The sequence below is a fragment of the Glycine max genome, chromosome 1, assembly GCF_000004515.6.
Source record: "Glycine max cultivar Williams 82 chromosome 1, Glycine_max_v4.0, whole genome shotgun sequence".
In the NCBI taxonomy this organism is placed as follows: Eukaryota; Viridiplantae; Streptophyta; class Magnoliopsida; order Fabales; family Fabaceae; genus Glycine; species Glycine max.
Window position 1 is genome coordinate 56,206,003 of NC_016088.4, and position 17,188 is coordinate 56,223,190.

The window sequence follows — 17,188 nt, forward strand, 5'->3', positions numbered from 1 at the left end:
AGTTTTTTTATAATAAAAAAATACATAAGTTCATAGGCCAACCCGTTTGACACTTTTAGACTATTGAAGTGAAGTAGAAAATTGTTAATCCACAGTTGAATTGGCACGAGACAACCCGATTAAAAAATGTAGTGAACCAATAACAATTATATATTATACATATATTAAAAATATATATTAGACTAATTGTTGCTAATTAGGCTTAAATGAGCTTAATAGTTTCTAAGGGTAGTATATTATTGTTATTCATACTAATTTCTTTTATGTATATCTAAAAATTATTAGCCTGTATTATTTAATTAATTATATTCATACATTTTTAACACTGCAAAACATACATAGATGACCATATCCTTTCTCTTTCGGGACGTGCATGTGTGGTAAGGTAAGGCAACGCTTTTTCTATTAAGACAGACAGGGGGTTGTTATATAAAAAAGACGCGGAAATGTAAAAGGCAAATCCATTATTTATTCTCATTCAAAACCCACCAAATATACAGTCAAAAAACAAGCAAATTGAAGATGCTTTCCATATATATCTTCAAAATCAAACTTTCCTTCGGGTTACAATCGCCTTTATTATTATTCCTTCTCTTTTTTTGCCCTCTTCCATGTCAAAACACTCAATAAAGTAATAAACACATCACGCTTGGTTATATATATAACATCTTATCTTCACTCATTTTTGGCAATCTTTGCAATCAGCAATCGAAAGAGGTTTGAAAAAAAATAATCAAAAGAAGAAAAAGCAATCTCTGCAATAAGTTTCAGCCTGGCCTGGACCATTCCTGAAAATTCTTCCTGGTTAGAGGGAGCACGAGAAAAAGAGTATAGTGGGGACAGTCCTTGTTGCAGTCATAAAGAGGATGGAAAAGGTGAAAGTGTATTGTTTCCCATATTTGACGTGTTTGGTGCTAGTTCTTCCCCTCCAAGTTGTCCTTCTACATTAATACTGTCCCAGAAAAGAAAGTTGGGACATTGTTGTTGATGCTCCACCCACTCATTCAAACCTTGTCTCCGTAGACACTCTAGTGCCATTTCTCCTTCCTCGTCTATACTACAAGACTGTACTTCCATATTTGGCACCATGTTGTCCACGTTCTCTATCAATGGTGGCAGATAATTCGTGGTATCAATAACTGTTGCTGCTGTAAAAGTTGCTGCTAGTTGAGGAGGAAGAACATGGACTTGATGGTGGCTCAAGTTCCACGTTTCAGTACTGCTCAAACCCAATGAATCTTGGAACAATTCTGTTCGTACATTGGTGGTGGTGTCTACTGTTGTTGTCCCTTGATCTAATGAACTAGTGTCAAACATAAATAGGGGGCACGTCGAGGAAAATAAGGTTTCTTGCATCGGTGGCTTTGCTGTTAAATTTTCTTGGTGGCCATAGTGATCTAGTTGATTGGAATTATAATTGAACTGGGGGTGGTGATGATCAACACTTTGTGTAGTGGTCATTGATGAAGTCACCGAAGAAGGCTTTCTAATTTTCTTTTTGATCCAAGAATTCCAGTAGTTCTTTATTTCGTTGTCAGTTCTACCTGGTAAGTGGCTTGCAATGTGAGCCCATCTGCATTTCTCAAACACAGGAACATATATAATTAATTAATTGAGTACGTATGTATATTCTAATGTTTAAATAATGAAAAACAGTATCTTCTTAATTAAGATGTCGCGCATAAAATCGTAAATTGGAAGCATATGTGTCTAGAAAAACGTGGCAAGAAATGAATAATAGATAACAATATAGTTGCTTTTCTAAAGGATTTCAAGAAATAAAGTATTATGAAGAATGTGGACATGAGAGGCTGGGAGTGCACACACAATGAAAACGGACAAGTAAACTTCAACTGACAAAATTGCCTGCTTAACTTCTCCAAACTGTAGCTCCGAGTCTGATTGCTCCTTCAGATTGCTTAATTAATAACTATAGTTGATCTAATTAGGACTAATTCCTATGATTTGTGATTACAATACTGATTATTGAGTAGAATAACGTGTTATAAGTCTCGATTCCATTTCTATCTGCTTTCTTTCCATTCCCTATATTATGTATGATTAAAAATTAATTTGATTATGCTCAAAATTAATTTCAAGTATTAATTATCATACTTTCAACCATCCTCATACTAATCAATTGAAAGAAGAAAGACATGTACAACTAGGACAGAAAATGCAAGAAGAGCAAACAAGTAAAAAAATGGACTGATCATAATTAAAAATGCTTGGTAGTGCTATGGCTAGCTTAATTGTGTCTGCAGTGTGATTCAAACCTGTTGCCAACGACCCCATGAAGACTTATAATTAACTTCTCCTCTTCAGGTGTAAACCTGCCTCTTCTAATATCAGGCCTCAAATAATTAATCCATCTCAGGCGACAACTCTTACCACACCTTTGAAGCCCTGAAAGATACACGAAATTAAGAATTAAACTTCATAAAGAAAAAGCAAAAGGTTGGTTCATCACAAAAATAAGTTGAGGGCGCAATTCTCTATATCATCAAGCTAGCAAGGAAGAAAATGAAAGAAGAGACCAGCTTTCTCTGGAACTTCACTCCAGCAACCATAGCCGTGAGTGGTAATGTATCTGATGAGCTTCTCATCTTCCTCGGGGGACCAAAGGCCTCTCTTAACCTTCTGTTGGTTGCAGCAAGAATGGTGACCCATCTTAATTAATTTCTTTGAAGCTATGTGCAAGGGTCTTCTTCTTCTATTCCTGTCTTTTAGTCTTGTTCCCTCATTGGCCTTTTATTGCCTGGATCAAATGCGGGGATTTGTATGCCAATGCAATAGTTAGGTCTCTCTCTCTCTCTTCCCTCTCCTTTAAAAGTGAGGGGAAGTACACAATGCCTGAGCCGACATTTACAACCTGATGGGGTCCATGCAAGGGACCCAGATCTCCATCTAACCCTAAAATGACGTTTCATCAACCAATTGTGTTGTGTGCTGGCTGATACCATTTCTACGTACATGTGTAGTAGTATTACGTAACCAAACTTTCTTCACACACTTAATTAACAACTCCTTCCCACATCCACAAAAACAAAACTCTCACAGCGGAAGATGAAAACGAAGGAATAATATTGCCGGTTGTTTCATGCGCTTCCCGGTCTGAAACTATTCGGCAACGTCATTACATCATAGCAAGTGCAGTTACTACGTACGTGTGAGAGTGATCGATGGTAATTAAGGATTAATTCAGAAATATAATTATTGCCAAGTGGAGTAAATCACAGCGTTTTCATCTATTCCTGTAATTTTGTATTGGATCAGAAAAATAGATGGTCGTCTCTTACAATATATTATAAATAATTCAATGAGTCCAATGGTTTACACTTAGTTCCTTACGCACGTTTTATTTGTTTCCAATAAGAATTTTATACTGTTGGCTGTCCTATTTCTGCATACCAATTGTTTACACCCCGTAAAATACTCTTGCAAATATGTATGTAGGAGTGGAATGGAAGTATATATGGAACAAAAAGTCACAAACACCTGCAATCAGACAAAAAAGAGGGGGGAAACTGCAGAGACATACGGTTCTAATCTTTGTCATCAACTATATGTTTTAGGAAATAATAAAAACAATTAACAAAATTAAAAAAAAAAACTGATAAAAATGAGTAATTATTTATCTAAAATAAATTAAACCAAACACATACTACAATTTTTAAAACTGTAAATCTTATCTCAAGTGGAATTGTGACAAAAATTACTTTTGCTGCAGTTTTCTCTCTTTTTCTTTCTTAACTAAAACAGTCCTGGAGATATTATGAATTTATGACCATTGTATGATCGGCTAAAAACTGTTGATCTTTTTATGATTGTTTAAAATATTAAAAGAAAAATAGTTTTATTGTATATATATTGTGTGTATTCAACAGATAATAATTTATATATGGAATAATATTATTTTCATAGGCCATAATTTGAATATATATATATATATATAGTTAATTAACTACCTTACAATATATTTGAAGAAACTTGTTTTAGTTTTAGTTTTTAAGCAAGGTTTATTCCTACAGCCATAAGCATGCATTATTGATTTTGTTTTGAACCGTGCCTTACCGTGAGATTCTCATATATCTATAGAGATAATATTCTCTCTCTGGAACGGATATCATATTCTTCCTCCTTGGACACTCAACCCTTGTTTATTTGTTAGTGTTATGCACAAGCCCGGGAAAAACATGTACTTCTCAACTTAAGGCAGAACGTTGGTCCTCCAGCGGTGGCCTCATCGATCAGGCTCAGAACGGTGGTGAGGGACGGTATACAAGGGGGATAAATGATTAAATATTCTTATAGATCATATATAATATAATCTCCATTAGTCTTCACATGATATATATAATATGGTATTAATTTTTTCTTAATAAAATAAAAAACTTAAATACATGTTGTATAGAAATCAATTAATTGAGATCACACATAGATAGTAATCTTGTATCACTTAATAATTTATCTTCAAGGTGTCAGATATGCAAATCCCTTAACAATCCTTCCAAGCTCTACAATTGGACCTCATATATAATTATTTTAACGCTCAAATTAGCATGAATTAAAGTTTAAAAAAAGTAAAATATTGTATTCTTTCAATACATTAAAACATATGTGGGACATCTGTAAAAAAAAAAACATGTGCGACAATATAAAGTTTCTTAGTTAATTAAGATAATATCCTTTTTCTTACAATAGGATAATTTACACGTTATAAAAAAGAAACATATTCTTTCTTTTTGTTATTCACTATTATATAATCTATTAGTAGTATTTACTAAATATATAGCTGATAGTGGCCGGTGGGATAGCGTAAATTTCATATATCCGGAAAGAAACTGACATTTTAAATATTTATTTCTTCTAACAGAATCTTCTAAAGCAATTTATTGTATACAACAAGTGTGAGAAAGACTGAAAATCAGTTGTTGTTTTATGATTTAAGCAAGCCCAAACTACTAATTATTTTGACTTGATTGTCTCTTCAATTAATAAAGAAGGAATAATAAATTCATTAATGCTGTTGGAAAAACGTGTATAAGTAACATGATTGACATCAATTAAAGTTAATACCCTTAATAGGACTTGTAAATTTTAGGTTTTAGATATCACGGGCCGAGAGTTACAATTATTAAAAGATATAATCATTGGTGATCTTAACATTTCTCAACAATTTCAACACTCCAATAAGACCTACACTCATTTTTCCGGAACCTGTGGACCACTGCCACAGACGGCTCAAAGTGGATCAGAATTGGGCGAGTCTAAACTAGATTGAGATTTAGATCAATGTATAATTAAGTTTAATTTATTTTCAGGACCTTAATATATATATATATATATATACGAGACTGCGCTACAATCACCTTGCCTGAGGTGAAATGTGGTTTTCGTTTTCTCTCTCTCTAATTGAGCAGGAATATCTTTAATGAATAAATAGTAATATAGATTTATTTTTAATTATTATAATAATATTTGGTACATGGACATAAATAAGTGAGACTTTAACTTTTTTTTCTTTATCGTTTTGAATGAAATCAAAATATATCTCGCTTTCACTTATCTCTCTTTTTTCCCTAATGATAAAGAACCCAATTTTCTTTTAAGATAGTAGATTATGTAGGGTGAAAAAGTGCTGAAAGAGTGACATCTTCCCATAATTGGATTTATCTGCTTCGACTCGTAAGTTATAAATATTAATTAAACATGCCTAATAGAAGAAGAAAAATGATATATTCCATCTTGTTTTAACATGTCGACTAATAGTAACACATAATTGTAGATTTGTCAACAAAAAAAAAAAGTAGATATGTAAAGATATAAGAGCATGTCACTTATTAATAATCTCTCCGAAGTGGGAAGAGGTGACCCACCGCAGTACATTCCGGAAAGATAGACTGTCGACTTAGCCTAAAGTGGCCTATTATCGTGTTTCAATGATACCTCCATCGAAAAGCTCCATTAGTTATGGAGGTGAGATCATGTTGCTATTACACAATGACATTGGCTCTTAAAGTAACCATGCAGTGAACTTCAGTAGTCTCCTAAATCTTAATATCGTCATCAAGATTTTGCAAATAGATTACTGAATTCGAAGATGATTTCTTTGTCTTGATAATGATTGGATAAAGACGGCATGTCGCAAGTTGCATAGGCAAACGATTAATTATTGATTCCTAAAATTTTATAAATCGTCACAATGTTTTGTCTAATAGAAAAATGGTTCGATAATTTTGTATCTTAATATATTTATAAACTTTGACATTTTAAAATAATTATTTAAGAGTAAAAAACTCAAGCTTTTTTTTCTTTCTTTTGTGCATGTTAAGAATTTCTCTACAAAACTAGTGTCTCTTGAAACACATAGATCATCTAAAATGCTAAATAGGTTTTGTATCATCCGACAAAGCATTTTTCTTAAACACAGCTAAGAATTTAACTCCAATCAATATGTTTAAAAGATTTAACTATGGGCTTAATTGGTTGGTAGTAAACTCTTAAGTTAATCTCTAAGGTTTTTATGTACTTGTATTGATCCTTAAAAAATGTGGTCGCTAAATAAATCCCTTAAAATTGTAATTTTTCATAATATTAGTCTTTTAATTAAATCTTTTCGTCACAACTAAGTTTTTGAAAGGTTTTAAATACGATACCATATTTTTCCTTATAAAAGCTAAAGTGATTATATAAATAAAATATACGAGAGACCAATTTAGTTATAAGTTAAATTTGTAGGAGAGTATTATTTTATAACAAAATATTCGAAGGATCGATCAATTGTTATGATGGCGTTTTAATTTATTTTTTAAAATAATTTGGTAACTAAATTTTTTTAAAGACTATATATGTGTAGTTTTAGAGGACTTGAGGGGTTATTTTAAATTAATTAACTTTAAGTAATTTTTAAATGAGAAAGACTAGTGTTCTTAATGAAGAAATAAGAAGGAAAATGTAAGATATTTTTTCTTTTCAGAGGTGCTTGTTACCAAAAATAGGAAAAGATTATTAAAATAAAAGTGTGAGATGAATTCCTAACACTTGAGGGATTATTTTAAATTAATTAACTTTGAGTAATTGTATTTTATGTATAATATATGCCAGGCTGAAATGTTCACTTGAAGAAATATGTTGATTGTTGGAGAAATATAGGCTCATGTTGTGTTGATTAGTTAGCCCACAAAGCAAGGCATTTGTTTAATATGGCATTTCAAACGTTTGTATTAATACGTATATGGAATATATAGTTTGGGGGCTACTGAAAGGGATGTGGGGGGGGGGGGGGGGGGGGGAGTGTTGATTGATGCGAATGAACCACCAAGTTGATGTGCAAGGCAGGAAAGTGATATTTGCTTGTATGAATCGCAAGCTAAAGCTTTGAAAGTAATATACAAATGATTTTTAAAATAGACCTTTAGGAGGAAATGAAAAGGAAAATGATTGTACTTAGCTTTAAGGAGGAGCAAGAGAGAGGTACGTGGGCCTGCCAGTTGGATTTTTAACCAGTGATTAGCGAGAGAAAATACTATTAAGGGCATTGCCTTTATAAGCATGGTTGGTTAAGTTATTAAGTCATGGATGAAATGTCTCCACCATTGGCTCTTTTAATACAGATGTGATCCGCATGTTCCTCTCCCAATTCTTTCTTTATATCTCTTCATTAATCAAAACTACATTATCCATACAACGTCAATCAATACAAATAATGTACTACTACAGTATAGTTTAGTTGATGAATGAACTATGAAATTTTCTTGGCCAACCACCAAGGGACCCTTTTTTTTTCTCCTGGGGGAAGCGTTCATACTTCATATGGACCCCTCTTTCCTTCAATGGAAGCCCTCTTTCCCCTCTTTCTAATGGAAGCATCAAAAGTCACCCAAAAGCTAAAATAACAATCATAATTGTACGTGAAAATTGTGCTGGCATATTATATTAAATCAAGCGGAGGATCAACAGAAAAATGAACAAGCCAATATGATAATATGGATGACTTTTCCAATAACAATAATAGAACATATCTCTCCCCCCCCCCCCCCCCCCCCCAAATAAAAAAAAAGTTTATTTCTAGCGTTCGTCAATTCATTATTCATTTACAACTGTGCTAGAGAAAGGGATTTTGAATACTCTTCTACTTTATTGTTGTTGGAAGATTGTAGGAAAATGCTTTACTAGGTGCCTATGTATCGACCACTGTTTGAAAATGAAGGAGTTCTTTGCTTTTTAGGGCTGCTTTTTTTTTTTTTTTTGTCAACAAAGGCTGTTTTTATGTTTATATACATTATATTAGACGTTACATAAGACATAAGTTGCCAATAGAGGTCCTTAAACAAGTCCAAGAATTTCAGCTCACATGGGTGCATGTGGGCACTGCTATTACAGGGATGTAGGAACGCACGTTCTAATAGGCTATTGCCATTAGGGTATAAATTTGTTTTTGGTACATTCCATTAGGGTATAGATGCTATATGGAAAATAATAAAAATTAGTTTTTTTATAAAAAAAAAGGGCTGAGCCCAAACTACCTACAGAAAATATAACATGATCTGTCAATATGAATTTCCAAACTAATTAAAATTAAGCTAATCTCAAGATTCACCATCCTATTACTTAGAAAGCTTGCTTCTCTTTTTGACACCACTTTAATTACCTTTTGTTCTGAATTAGCCTCCAGAGTTTAATTGGACAAAACCCAAAATATCAACGTCCAGATGGTCTAAGGACATTTAAACCGAGGTTCAATATTACAGTTACAGGTGATTCAGTTATGGGAATTAAAATATTTCAAAGACTAAATTAAATAACCAAAATAATTTTATGAGACTAAAAAATAAAATATCTAAATTATAAGAATTAAAAAATATTTAAGCCAATTTTTTACGAAAGACATTTTATTAAATTAAACTGCGCCTCATCTATAGGATGATATCTTTAGTTTGTCTTATTGACATTTTGTAGATTTGTGACCTTGTTTCGTAGAACTATTTAAAAGTGTTAAGTAAAAAAAATATGAAAATATTTTGAAGAAACACAATTTAAACCTCCTTTCTTATCCTATATATGTTTTACATTTTGTTGTTAATAGAATGGGAGTGGTGAGACCCTATGTCCCTATAAGTTCTCAAGTGGAGGCATGTCCTTATAAGGATAAGACTGTTTAGATCTCACACTACTGATAAGTTGGGGAGCCTACTCCAAGATATAGGGTGTGTCGCGTAGTGTCTTATAAGTCAAATTTGAGGTTAACCTCAACTTAAAATATGTTAAGGCCTTCTTGTTAATTAGGCCAATCTCATATAGGTTGGACATTTCTAGGGTCGAGTTCAAAGCAAAATTTAACTTTCATAATTATTTATGTAGAAATTTTTATATTGTCAACCAATTAAAAAGTATCATAAATAATTTTTGACATAACTATTATAAAAGACAATCATTTTATTATATGTAACAATTTATAACTAGATAACAATATAGAAAAATGTTTATACGATCATTATGTGCAACTTAATTAAATTCTTAAAATTATTATATGAAATGTGAACTGCAATTAATATTTTTATTTGTATAAAAATCAATTCAATTTTAATGCACAATTAATATAACTATTAAAATAATTATTACAAAAATCCATAATTTTTCGTGATATAACGATCTACGCTCAAATTAGAGAATAAAAAGCTTAGATCATTTTAATTATATTATAAAATATTTATATATTTAAGATATATATATATATATATTATCTATTTTATATATTATTCTAATATTTCTATCATTTTACATCAATGTTTTTTTATAAGTATTAAAATAAGAACATAACTAAAAAATAATTAATTTCATTTAAACTTTATAATGTTAAATAAATAAATAAGAATGTAACTTGTAAGTTTTTTTTCTTCTAAAATGATAAAATAAAAGGTAAACAATAGTATCAGACAGTGTCTACAAATATACAATCTATTATAGAGGTGTCAATTTGGATTAACTTAACCAAATGTCTGTTCAATTCAAGCTGACTTAGGATATGTTATTAGATTCTCAAACTGAATTGGGCTAGACCAATTGAAGGTTGTGAGAAGAACGGGCAGGTTAGCCCATTAACTTATCCTTTCTCTTTCAAAAAAAAAAAAGTTCATAACCATATTAACAACGTAATACCTCACAAAAAACCGTAATAATTTATAGTATATAGTATTTGACTATTTGTATGAAGTCATTTTCTTACTATATTATATAAATTATAAAATATGTGTATTAATATTTACTGTTTAATTTTTTATATTCTTATATTAAGATATTTTGTATCTATATTTAACTTAATTGAATTGATTATAATTTTTTATAAATTATTTTTATTTTATAAATTTTTAATATAAGAATCTAATTTAATATAATAAATTTAGTCTAGATAAATAAGGTTTTAAAAATTATAAAAATATACTGACAAACTACATGTATTTGGAAATTCATTTGACTGGATGTTAATAAAAAATTTATACTTTCTAATACAAAACATTGAAATAATATATCAATAAATTATGGATTCGAATAATATAACTTAATTTTCTTAAATAAAGTTTCAGTTTAAGTATTGTGGATTGTGGATGTGACAAAAACTATGTGGATCAATTCATATATGTTTTTAATCGAGTTATGTGGATTAATCGCAAGTCAATTAATGAATAAAAAACCGTATCAAACAATATTTGCAATGCTACTAAAAAAAATGCAATCAAAATGGACATTTTCCCTTATAGCAATAATAAACGAACAGATAAAACGTTATCGACCCAAGCATTAGTAACAGTCAAGGGTTGGACATGCCCCTTATTTTGGAGCAAGGCCACTCGAAACCAATTTGATATTAACATATTATACTACCTCCGTCCCAAATTGATTGGTTTTATCTTTGAAAAAAAAAATTATATTTGACCGATGTTTTCAATTTTCAATGAAATATTAAAAACATTTATTTTCTAATAAATACTGTTGTCTAACGGGATACTGTCAGGAGCAGAAAATGACTATATATCAAGAGCAAAAATACTATAAGGAGCAGCTGACGAGATGCTTGATGTACAGCAATAATAAGTTAGCACAACAGAAGTTAGTGCAACATGATTAAGTTAATTATAATAATAAATATGCTGCAAATGTTCAATTGTTCAAATTTATTTATTATTTAACAGAACTTTATAGCAGCATGCATGATTTCTGTCATAGGATTATTATGCTAAAATTAGAAATACATTCATATTTGTTTTCTTCTGAAACAATGAGATTATAATCATAGCTTTTGATGAAAAGTGAACTTGTACCAAAGGCAAATCTGAGATGGCAGGGTTGGACGCAATTAATATTTTGAGAAAATTGAGGACAGAGACTTCAATTCTGGCTCGGACCTGCACGCATCAAAACGAAAGGGGATGGATGATGTGATGAAAGAGTATTAATTATTTACCTGAGCTCAGCATAACAAAGCTCTTGATCGGAGAAGAATTTTAGGGTCGAATTCCGAATATCTTCTATCGGAGGTCAAATCTCTAGACTTCGCAGTAACTCAACTATAATTGCCGCGCAATGCCCGATGTACTGTCAAACACAATTTCATGTCAGTTTAAGTTTGAACTACACACATAAACGACAGTCATTCCGGAGTAAATTTTTACGAGGATTTTTTTTTTCAACTGAAAAATTTAAAAGTCTTTGAAATTTGAAAATTAGATTTGTATATCCTTGAAAATATCTTTAATGAAGGCCTTTGGTTGGTTTTTAGTTGCCAGTTTTAAATTTTTTTAGAAACAGTTAGTTTTAATGTTTTTTTGTTTAATTTTTAATTTTAAATAAATTTATTTTAAAAGTTTCATATCCTATTAAATATTGTTTAGAGTTGTTTTTATGAGTGATCATAACCATGATAATAACTGTATTGGCCGTGATAGTTAAGAACAGTGATGATAATACCTAAGATAACAACCACTGCATTGATAGTTGATAGTAGTAACAATAAAAAGATTTATTATCAAGAAGTATGTGATTTAGAAAATTAAAAATTCAATTCAGACCTAACTTTTTATTGATTTTGAAAACCAATATAAAATATTTTAAAATGAGTTGAAATGTTTCAACTCTATATTTATCCAACACAATTTGTTTTATTTTAAAAATTAATAATTAAAATTTTGCAATCACTCCATACGAGTCTTTATGATTTTTTTAAATTAATTCTTTAAACTTATATTTATTTTTTAGTTAAGTGTTTCTGTCTGATTGACATTACGAAAAATTAACTAGCTGAGTTAGCTGTTGAGTTATGTGAGTTTTCAAAGTTGTTATTGGGTGAGATGGAAGAAGACAGCATCATCAAGCATGTGATAACTATTTTTCTTGCTTGTCGGGCGGCATAGGATGCTCCAGCCAATTGTTGTGTGTTGTATCGGCTAACGGCAAGATTGATTCCATTTTCTTATCCACGCTCATACACGCCACACCTGTCTATTTCGAGACAAACGATAATACTCGTCATGACGAAGAGACATCTGGCACCAAATTGCTGCAAAATAACAAAAACTTTCCACACTTTCACTTTTACGTGCCCATTTGACTAGTATAGTTAGTCAAATCCATTGAAATGCTATTGCCTGTTTGAACTTATTTGAAGCAAAGAACTCGTTTTCCAAGGCTCAAAGCACAAAACTTACTTCCTTTTATATATATATATATATATATATATATATATATATATATATATATATATATATATATATATATATATATATATATATATATATATATCCAAACCTTGGTTGACATTTCTCCAAAACCCTCCATGCGAGTTGCGAGCCTTCAATTTATAATCCTAGTCGGCCATATATGTCCATCATTCTCCTCGTAATTTCTTCTTTGACTAATCGATCTATATCTCTACGTTTTCCTATATAGATGTGATTTAATTTGGTGTTGGATGAACTTGCACGTACGCATGCTTGATGGATTGGGATTTGCAAGCTATTGTGGGATGCAACAAAGCCCCTGCAGCCACCGTGATGGACAACCCGCATCTCATTTTTTCTCAACATTTCTGTCCTGAAGAACAAGATGACCTACTTTGCAATTTTCAGGAATTCTCAGAAACCACAACGGTGGTTGATGAATTAGAAGAGCTTTACAAACCTTCCTACCCTCGTCATGTTCATGACAACCCTCTTCCCGTCGTTGCAAATTCCCCACCTATCCTAGATGAAAAAGTCAAAGAACTCAAACCATCAGACAAAACAGCATCTAGATGTAAAAAAAGGTATTCATCATGCATCCAACTGAATTTGAAAATTGATACTACTATTTTTCTTTACATTAAAAGTGAAGATATTATATAATATTACTATTAATTTCTCAGCAAGAAGCGGCAGAAGAATAAGAGGGTGGTGACAGCTGCAGATGGTGTTTCGGACCCATGGGCATGGCGTAAATATGGGCAGAAACCAATAAAGGGGTCACCTTATCCTCGTAGCTATTATAGATGTAGCAGCTCCAAAGGGTGCTTAGCTAGGAAACACGTGGAACGGAGTCATTTGGATCCTGGAGTTTTCATAGTTACCTACACTGCAGAACACAGCGATCCTCACCCTACATGCAAAAACTCACAACAAAGAAAGAACAGTTCCACAATTCCACTTCCAACTACAAGAACTCGGGATGATCAACACACATTAATACCTGTGGTGGCGGAGGCTATCGAAGATGAGCATGAAGAAATTAAGGAGCTTAAGAAAGAGGAAGATTTTGTAGAAGGTGTTGGTTTCCAAGCATCGAAGTTGAGGAACTAAAAGGACTTGCATTAGATGACCGTGGCTTCGTGAATAGTATACATAGGTGGTTCGTCTCAACTCATGCAATCTAATTAACGTAGTGACATGTATTTCATAAATTTAGGCTTTCCATTTTTTCAAAGTGTGATTTGTTTTGTCTGTAGTAAATCTTTCGTTCTTCGTTGGGATACTTCCATGCAACTGAATATATATGAATAACCATTATCACTGCAACTAACGGTTTTAAATGATTAACTATATTTAGCCTTTTATTGTAATTAATTAACATTAACATACTGATACACTCTAAGTAATGATTTTTTTAAAAAAAAAACTAAAAGTATTATTAGATTCTGCAAAAAAATATTTTTTAATGAAATTTTAACATATTTTATTGAAATTAAAATGAAAGTTGTTTATTCAAGATAATAAAATAAGTAAAAACAAACAAACAAACAAATTCTTCTAAACAGACACGGCAATTTTGCAGCGATGGGATACTGTAGATACGTATAATGTATAATGTATTATTGCAATACTGTAGATACGTACGTTTTGAAGTTTACCATCAGAGAGAGCGGAGTCTCCCCTCCACTTTACTCGTTGGGTGGTGGGCAAGTTCCCCGAGCGTTGTCCTTCAAAAAACAAGATGGCTTTGCCAAGAGTATCTGCATAGTCAGAATTATTTGCCGATGAACTCATGTAATGACTAGTCCATTATTAATGTGACTAGGCATGGCACACCACAAGAACAATACACCAATGAATACCAAATTGTACCCCATGATATATGACTCTCTTAACTAACTATGAAGGATTCAGCTAAAGTTGCTAGTATATATATAGAAATCACTATATAATGGGTTAGTACTTGGAGTTTGAGGACCAAGTTAACCTCCTAAAGCAAAGAAGATAAGAAGGTTTTGATAATTTTCTCATATTACAGAAGCGCTACTTACAATTATATATAGTGGATACTAGGGGACAAGTGCTCGACAACCAAAAAACGGAAAGATAAGTGAATCCAGGAATATCCTAACAGAATGATATTCCTATTATTCTCCACTACCTAAAGGCACGATCTGGTGCCTACTACCTAATGTGCGCTTCCATCACGTACGGTGCATGCTGCATGGGCCTCTACTATCCATGTTGTACGTAATCTTTTAAGTAAGCTGGGGTTGTGGCCTTTCTTTTGGGCCTCATAGAACTTACTTCCTGCAGACCCTTGGTGCTATTCGTATCATTCCCGAGCCCATCAAGCCACACCTTGTCCTCAAGGTGGTGAGCAGCCTTAAGGACAGACCAATCCTCCCATGATGTTTCATCAGGATGCAACCCCAGCCATTGAACCAACACCATCTGTTTTAGACCTGAAGCTGAAGGGATACTCTTTGTTGCCATAATTGTTAATAGGGTAACCGTCAGTTGATTGTCAAACGCCATTGGTGGTAGTTCCACAGTTTCTATAGGAGTAGAGGATTCTACATAGGGCTTAAGGATGGAGCAGAGAAACACAGGGTGTATGTGTGATTGCTCAGGCAACTTCAGTTTATAAGCAACCTTGCCCATTCGTTCGATAACTTGGAACAATCCATAATAGCGCTTGGCAAGTTTCGAATATATTGTGCCTGTGGCATATATTTGTCGATGTGGTCACAGCTTTACCATGACCGAGTCACCTTCCTTAAACTCATGATCCCGACGATGAGTGTCTGCAATGGTTTTCATATGTGATTGTGACTTCAACAGCTTACGTCGCAGCAAAGTAAACACGGCTTCCCTTTGACTTAGTAAGTCATCAACAACGTCAATTTTTGAAGTTCCTATGATATACTGAGGGAAGTTGGGGGGGCTTTCTACTGAAGGTAACCTCGAATGGTGACATGCCAGTAGTCGAATGGGAAGAGGTGTTGTATGACCATTCGGCCCATAACAAGAAACGCCCTCAGGAAGATGGTTTTCGATGGACAAATGATCGTAAATATTGCTCGACTACACGATTGGCAACTTCCGTTTGCCCATCCGTTTGAGGATGATAGGCCGAACTCATTCGAAGTTTGGTGCCGCTAAGGGAGAACAACTCCTGCCAAAATTTGCTGATAAACAATGGGTCACGATCTGAAACAATACTTCTGGGCATGCCATGAAGTTTACCAACCAGCTCCATGAAAAGAAGAGCCACCACATGTGCAGTGTGATGCGTGGGAAGCATACCCAGGTGAAGGCCCTTCGAAAAGTGATCAATGATAACAAGGATGCATGTATGGTCGGGATACGCCAGAAGACCCACGATGAAATCCATCGACAAATCCTCCCAAGGTTGAGCTGGCACAAGTAGAGGACAAAGCAATTCTGCAGGCTTCTAGGTCTCATATTTAGTATGTTGGCAGTCTAGGCAACTGACAAGGAATTTACGAGTATCCTCACGGATGGTGCTCCAAATGAAATTGTCCTCTAAGTGGTTCAAGGTTTTTTTGATTCCCATATGCCCCCATGCCGGGGATTGATGAAATTCAACAAGCAGTGCCCTAATGAAGGAGTTGTTCGAAGGTAACTAGATGCGACCTCTGTGCATGATGAAATCTAGAGTTAATGAATACTCAGGATAAGCTGTAGGATTAGCATGGATATCATCACGAAGCTTAACAAATTCATCATTTGAAAGCAGCTCTTTGCGAATGTTGTCGAGGAATAAGAATTACGGCATTGACAAGATGAAGAGAGACCCTGCGGACAACTCCATTGATCGCGAGAGAGCGTCGGCAACCACATTGGTTTTGCCTGTCCGATACTGGATCGTATAATCAAAGCCCAACAATCTTGCTAGATATCGGTGTTGTTTGGGAGTTTGAATCACTTGGTTCATCATATCCTTCAGGCTACGGTGATCCGTTAATATCACAAAATGGTGCCCCAACAAGTATTGGCGCCACTTTTTGACGGCGGGGTTAATGGCGGCAAGCTCGCGGACATAGGTGAAGGAACTTAGCAATTTCAGGCATAATTGTTTGCTAAAAAAGACTATCGGGTGTCCACCTTGCGAAAGAACGACGCCCATGCCCAACCCCGACGCGTCCGTTTCCACCACGAAAGGGATGGTGAAATCAGGTAAAGCCAACATCGGTGAGTGGTTGATGGCGTCTTTGAGAGCTTGAAAGGCAGCGGCAGCTTCCAAGGACCACACAAATTGGTCGTGGCCCAATAGCTTTGTTAGTGGTGCGGCCAAGGTGGCGTACCCTTTAATGAACCGGCGGTAGAAACCAGCTAAACCGAGAAAACCCCGTAGTGCCCTGGTTGTGCGCGGATGAGGCCACTGCTGAATGGCCTACACCTTGTCTGGTACGGGCTTGACACCTTCGTCGGATACCACATGA

At 33.6% G+C, this 17,188-nt stretch overlaps 2 protein-coding genes across 2 annotated transcripts; one reads left to right on the forward strand and one right to left on the reverse strand.

Annotated features, from left to right (window-relative positions):
• Window positions 1-450: 450 nt before the first annotated feature.
• LOC128125823 (myb superfamily protein) lies at window positions 451-2,795 on the reverse strand. Its single transcript, NM_001415066.1, has 3 exons — window positions 2,538-2,795; window positions 2,277-2,406; window positions 451-1,573 (listed from the first exon to the last, which is right to left on the reverse strand). Exons 1-3 carry the CDS (start codon window positions 2,668-2,670, stop codon window positions 856-858), a joined length of 981 nt encoding a protein of 326 aa, NP_001401995.1. The 5' UTR covers window positions 2,671-2,795; the 3' UTR covers window positions 451-855.
• Window positions 2,796-12,796: 10,001 nt separating this feature from the next.
• LOC102667019 (WRKY transcription factor 22) lies at window positions 12,797-14,056 on the forward strand. Its single transcript, XM_006573726.4, has 2 exons — window positions 12,797-13,300; window positions 13,400-14,056. Exons 1-2 carry the CDS (start codon window positions 12,993-12,995, stop codon window positions 13,827-13,829), a joined length of 738 nt encoding a protein of 245 aa, XP_006573789.1. The 5' UTR covers window positions 12,797-12,992; the 3' UTR covers window positions 13,830-14,056.
• The last annotated feature ends 3,132 nt before the right edge of the window (window positions 14,057-17,188 follow it).

What these genes read in the sequence shown, in the direction of transcription:
- LOC102667019 (XM_006573726.4), top strand. Translation starts at nt 12,993, where the DNA reads ATGGATTGGGATTTGCAAGCTATTGTGGGATGCAACAAAGCCCCTGCA. An exon ending in GCATCTAGATGTAAAAAAAG is followed by an intron (nt 13,301 to 13,399) that starts GTATTCATCATG and finishes TTAATTTCTCAG; the next exon opens with CAAGAAGCGGCAGAAGAATA.
- LOC128125823 (NM_001415066.1), bottom strand. Translation starts at nt 2,670, where the DNA reads ATGGGTCACCATTCTTGCTGCAACCAACAGAAGGTTAAGAGAGGCCTT. An exon ending in TGAAGTTCCAGAGAAAGCTG is followed by an intron (nt 2,407 to 2,537) that starts GTCTCTTCTTTC and finishes TGTATCTTTCAG; the next exon opens with GGCTTCAAAGGTGTGGTAAG. An exon ending in CATGGGGTCGTTGGCAACAG is followed by an intron (nt 1,574 to 2,276) that starts GTTTGAATCACA and finishes TGAGAAATGCAG; the next exon opens with ATGGGCTCACATTGCAAGCC.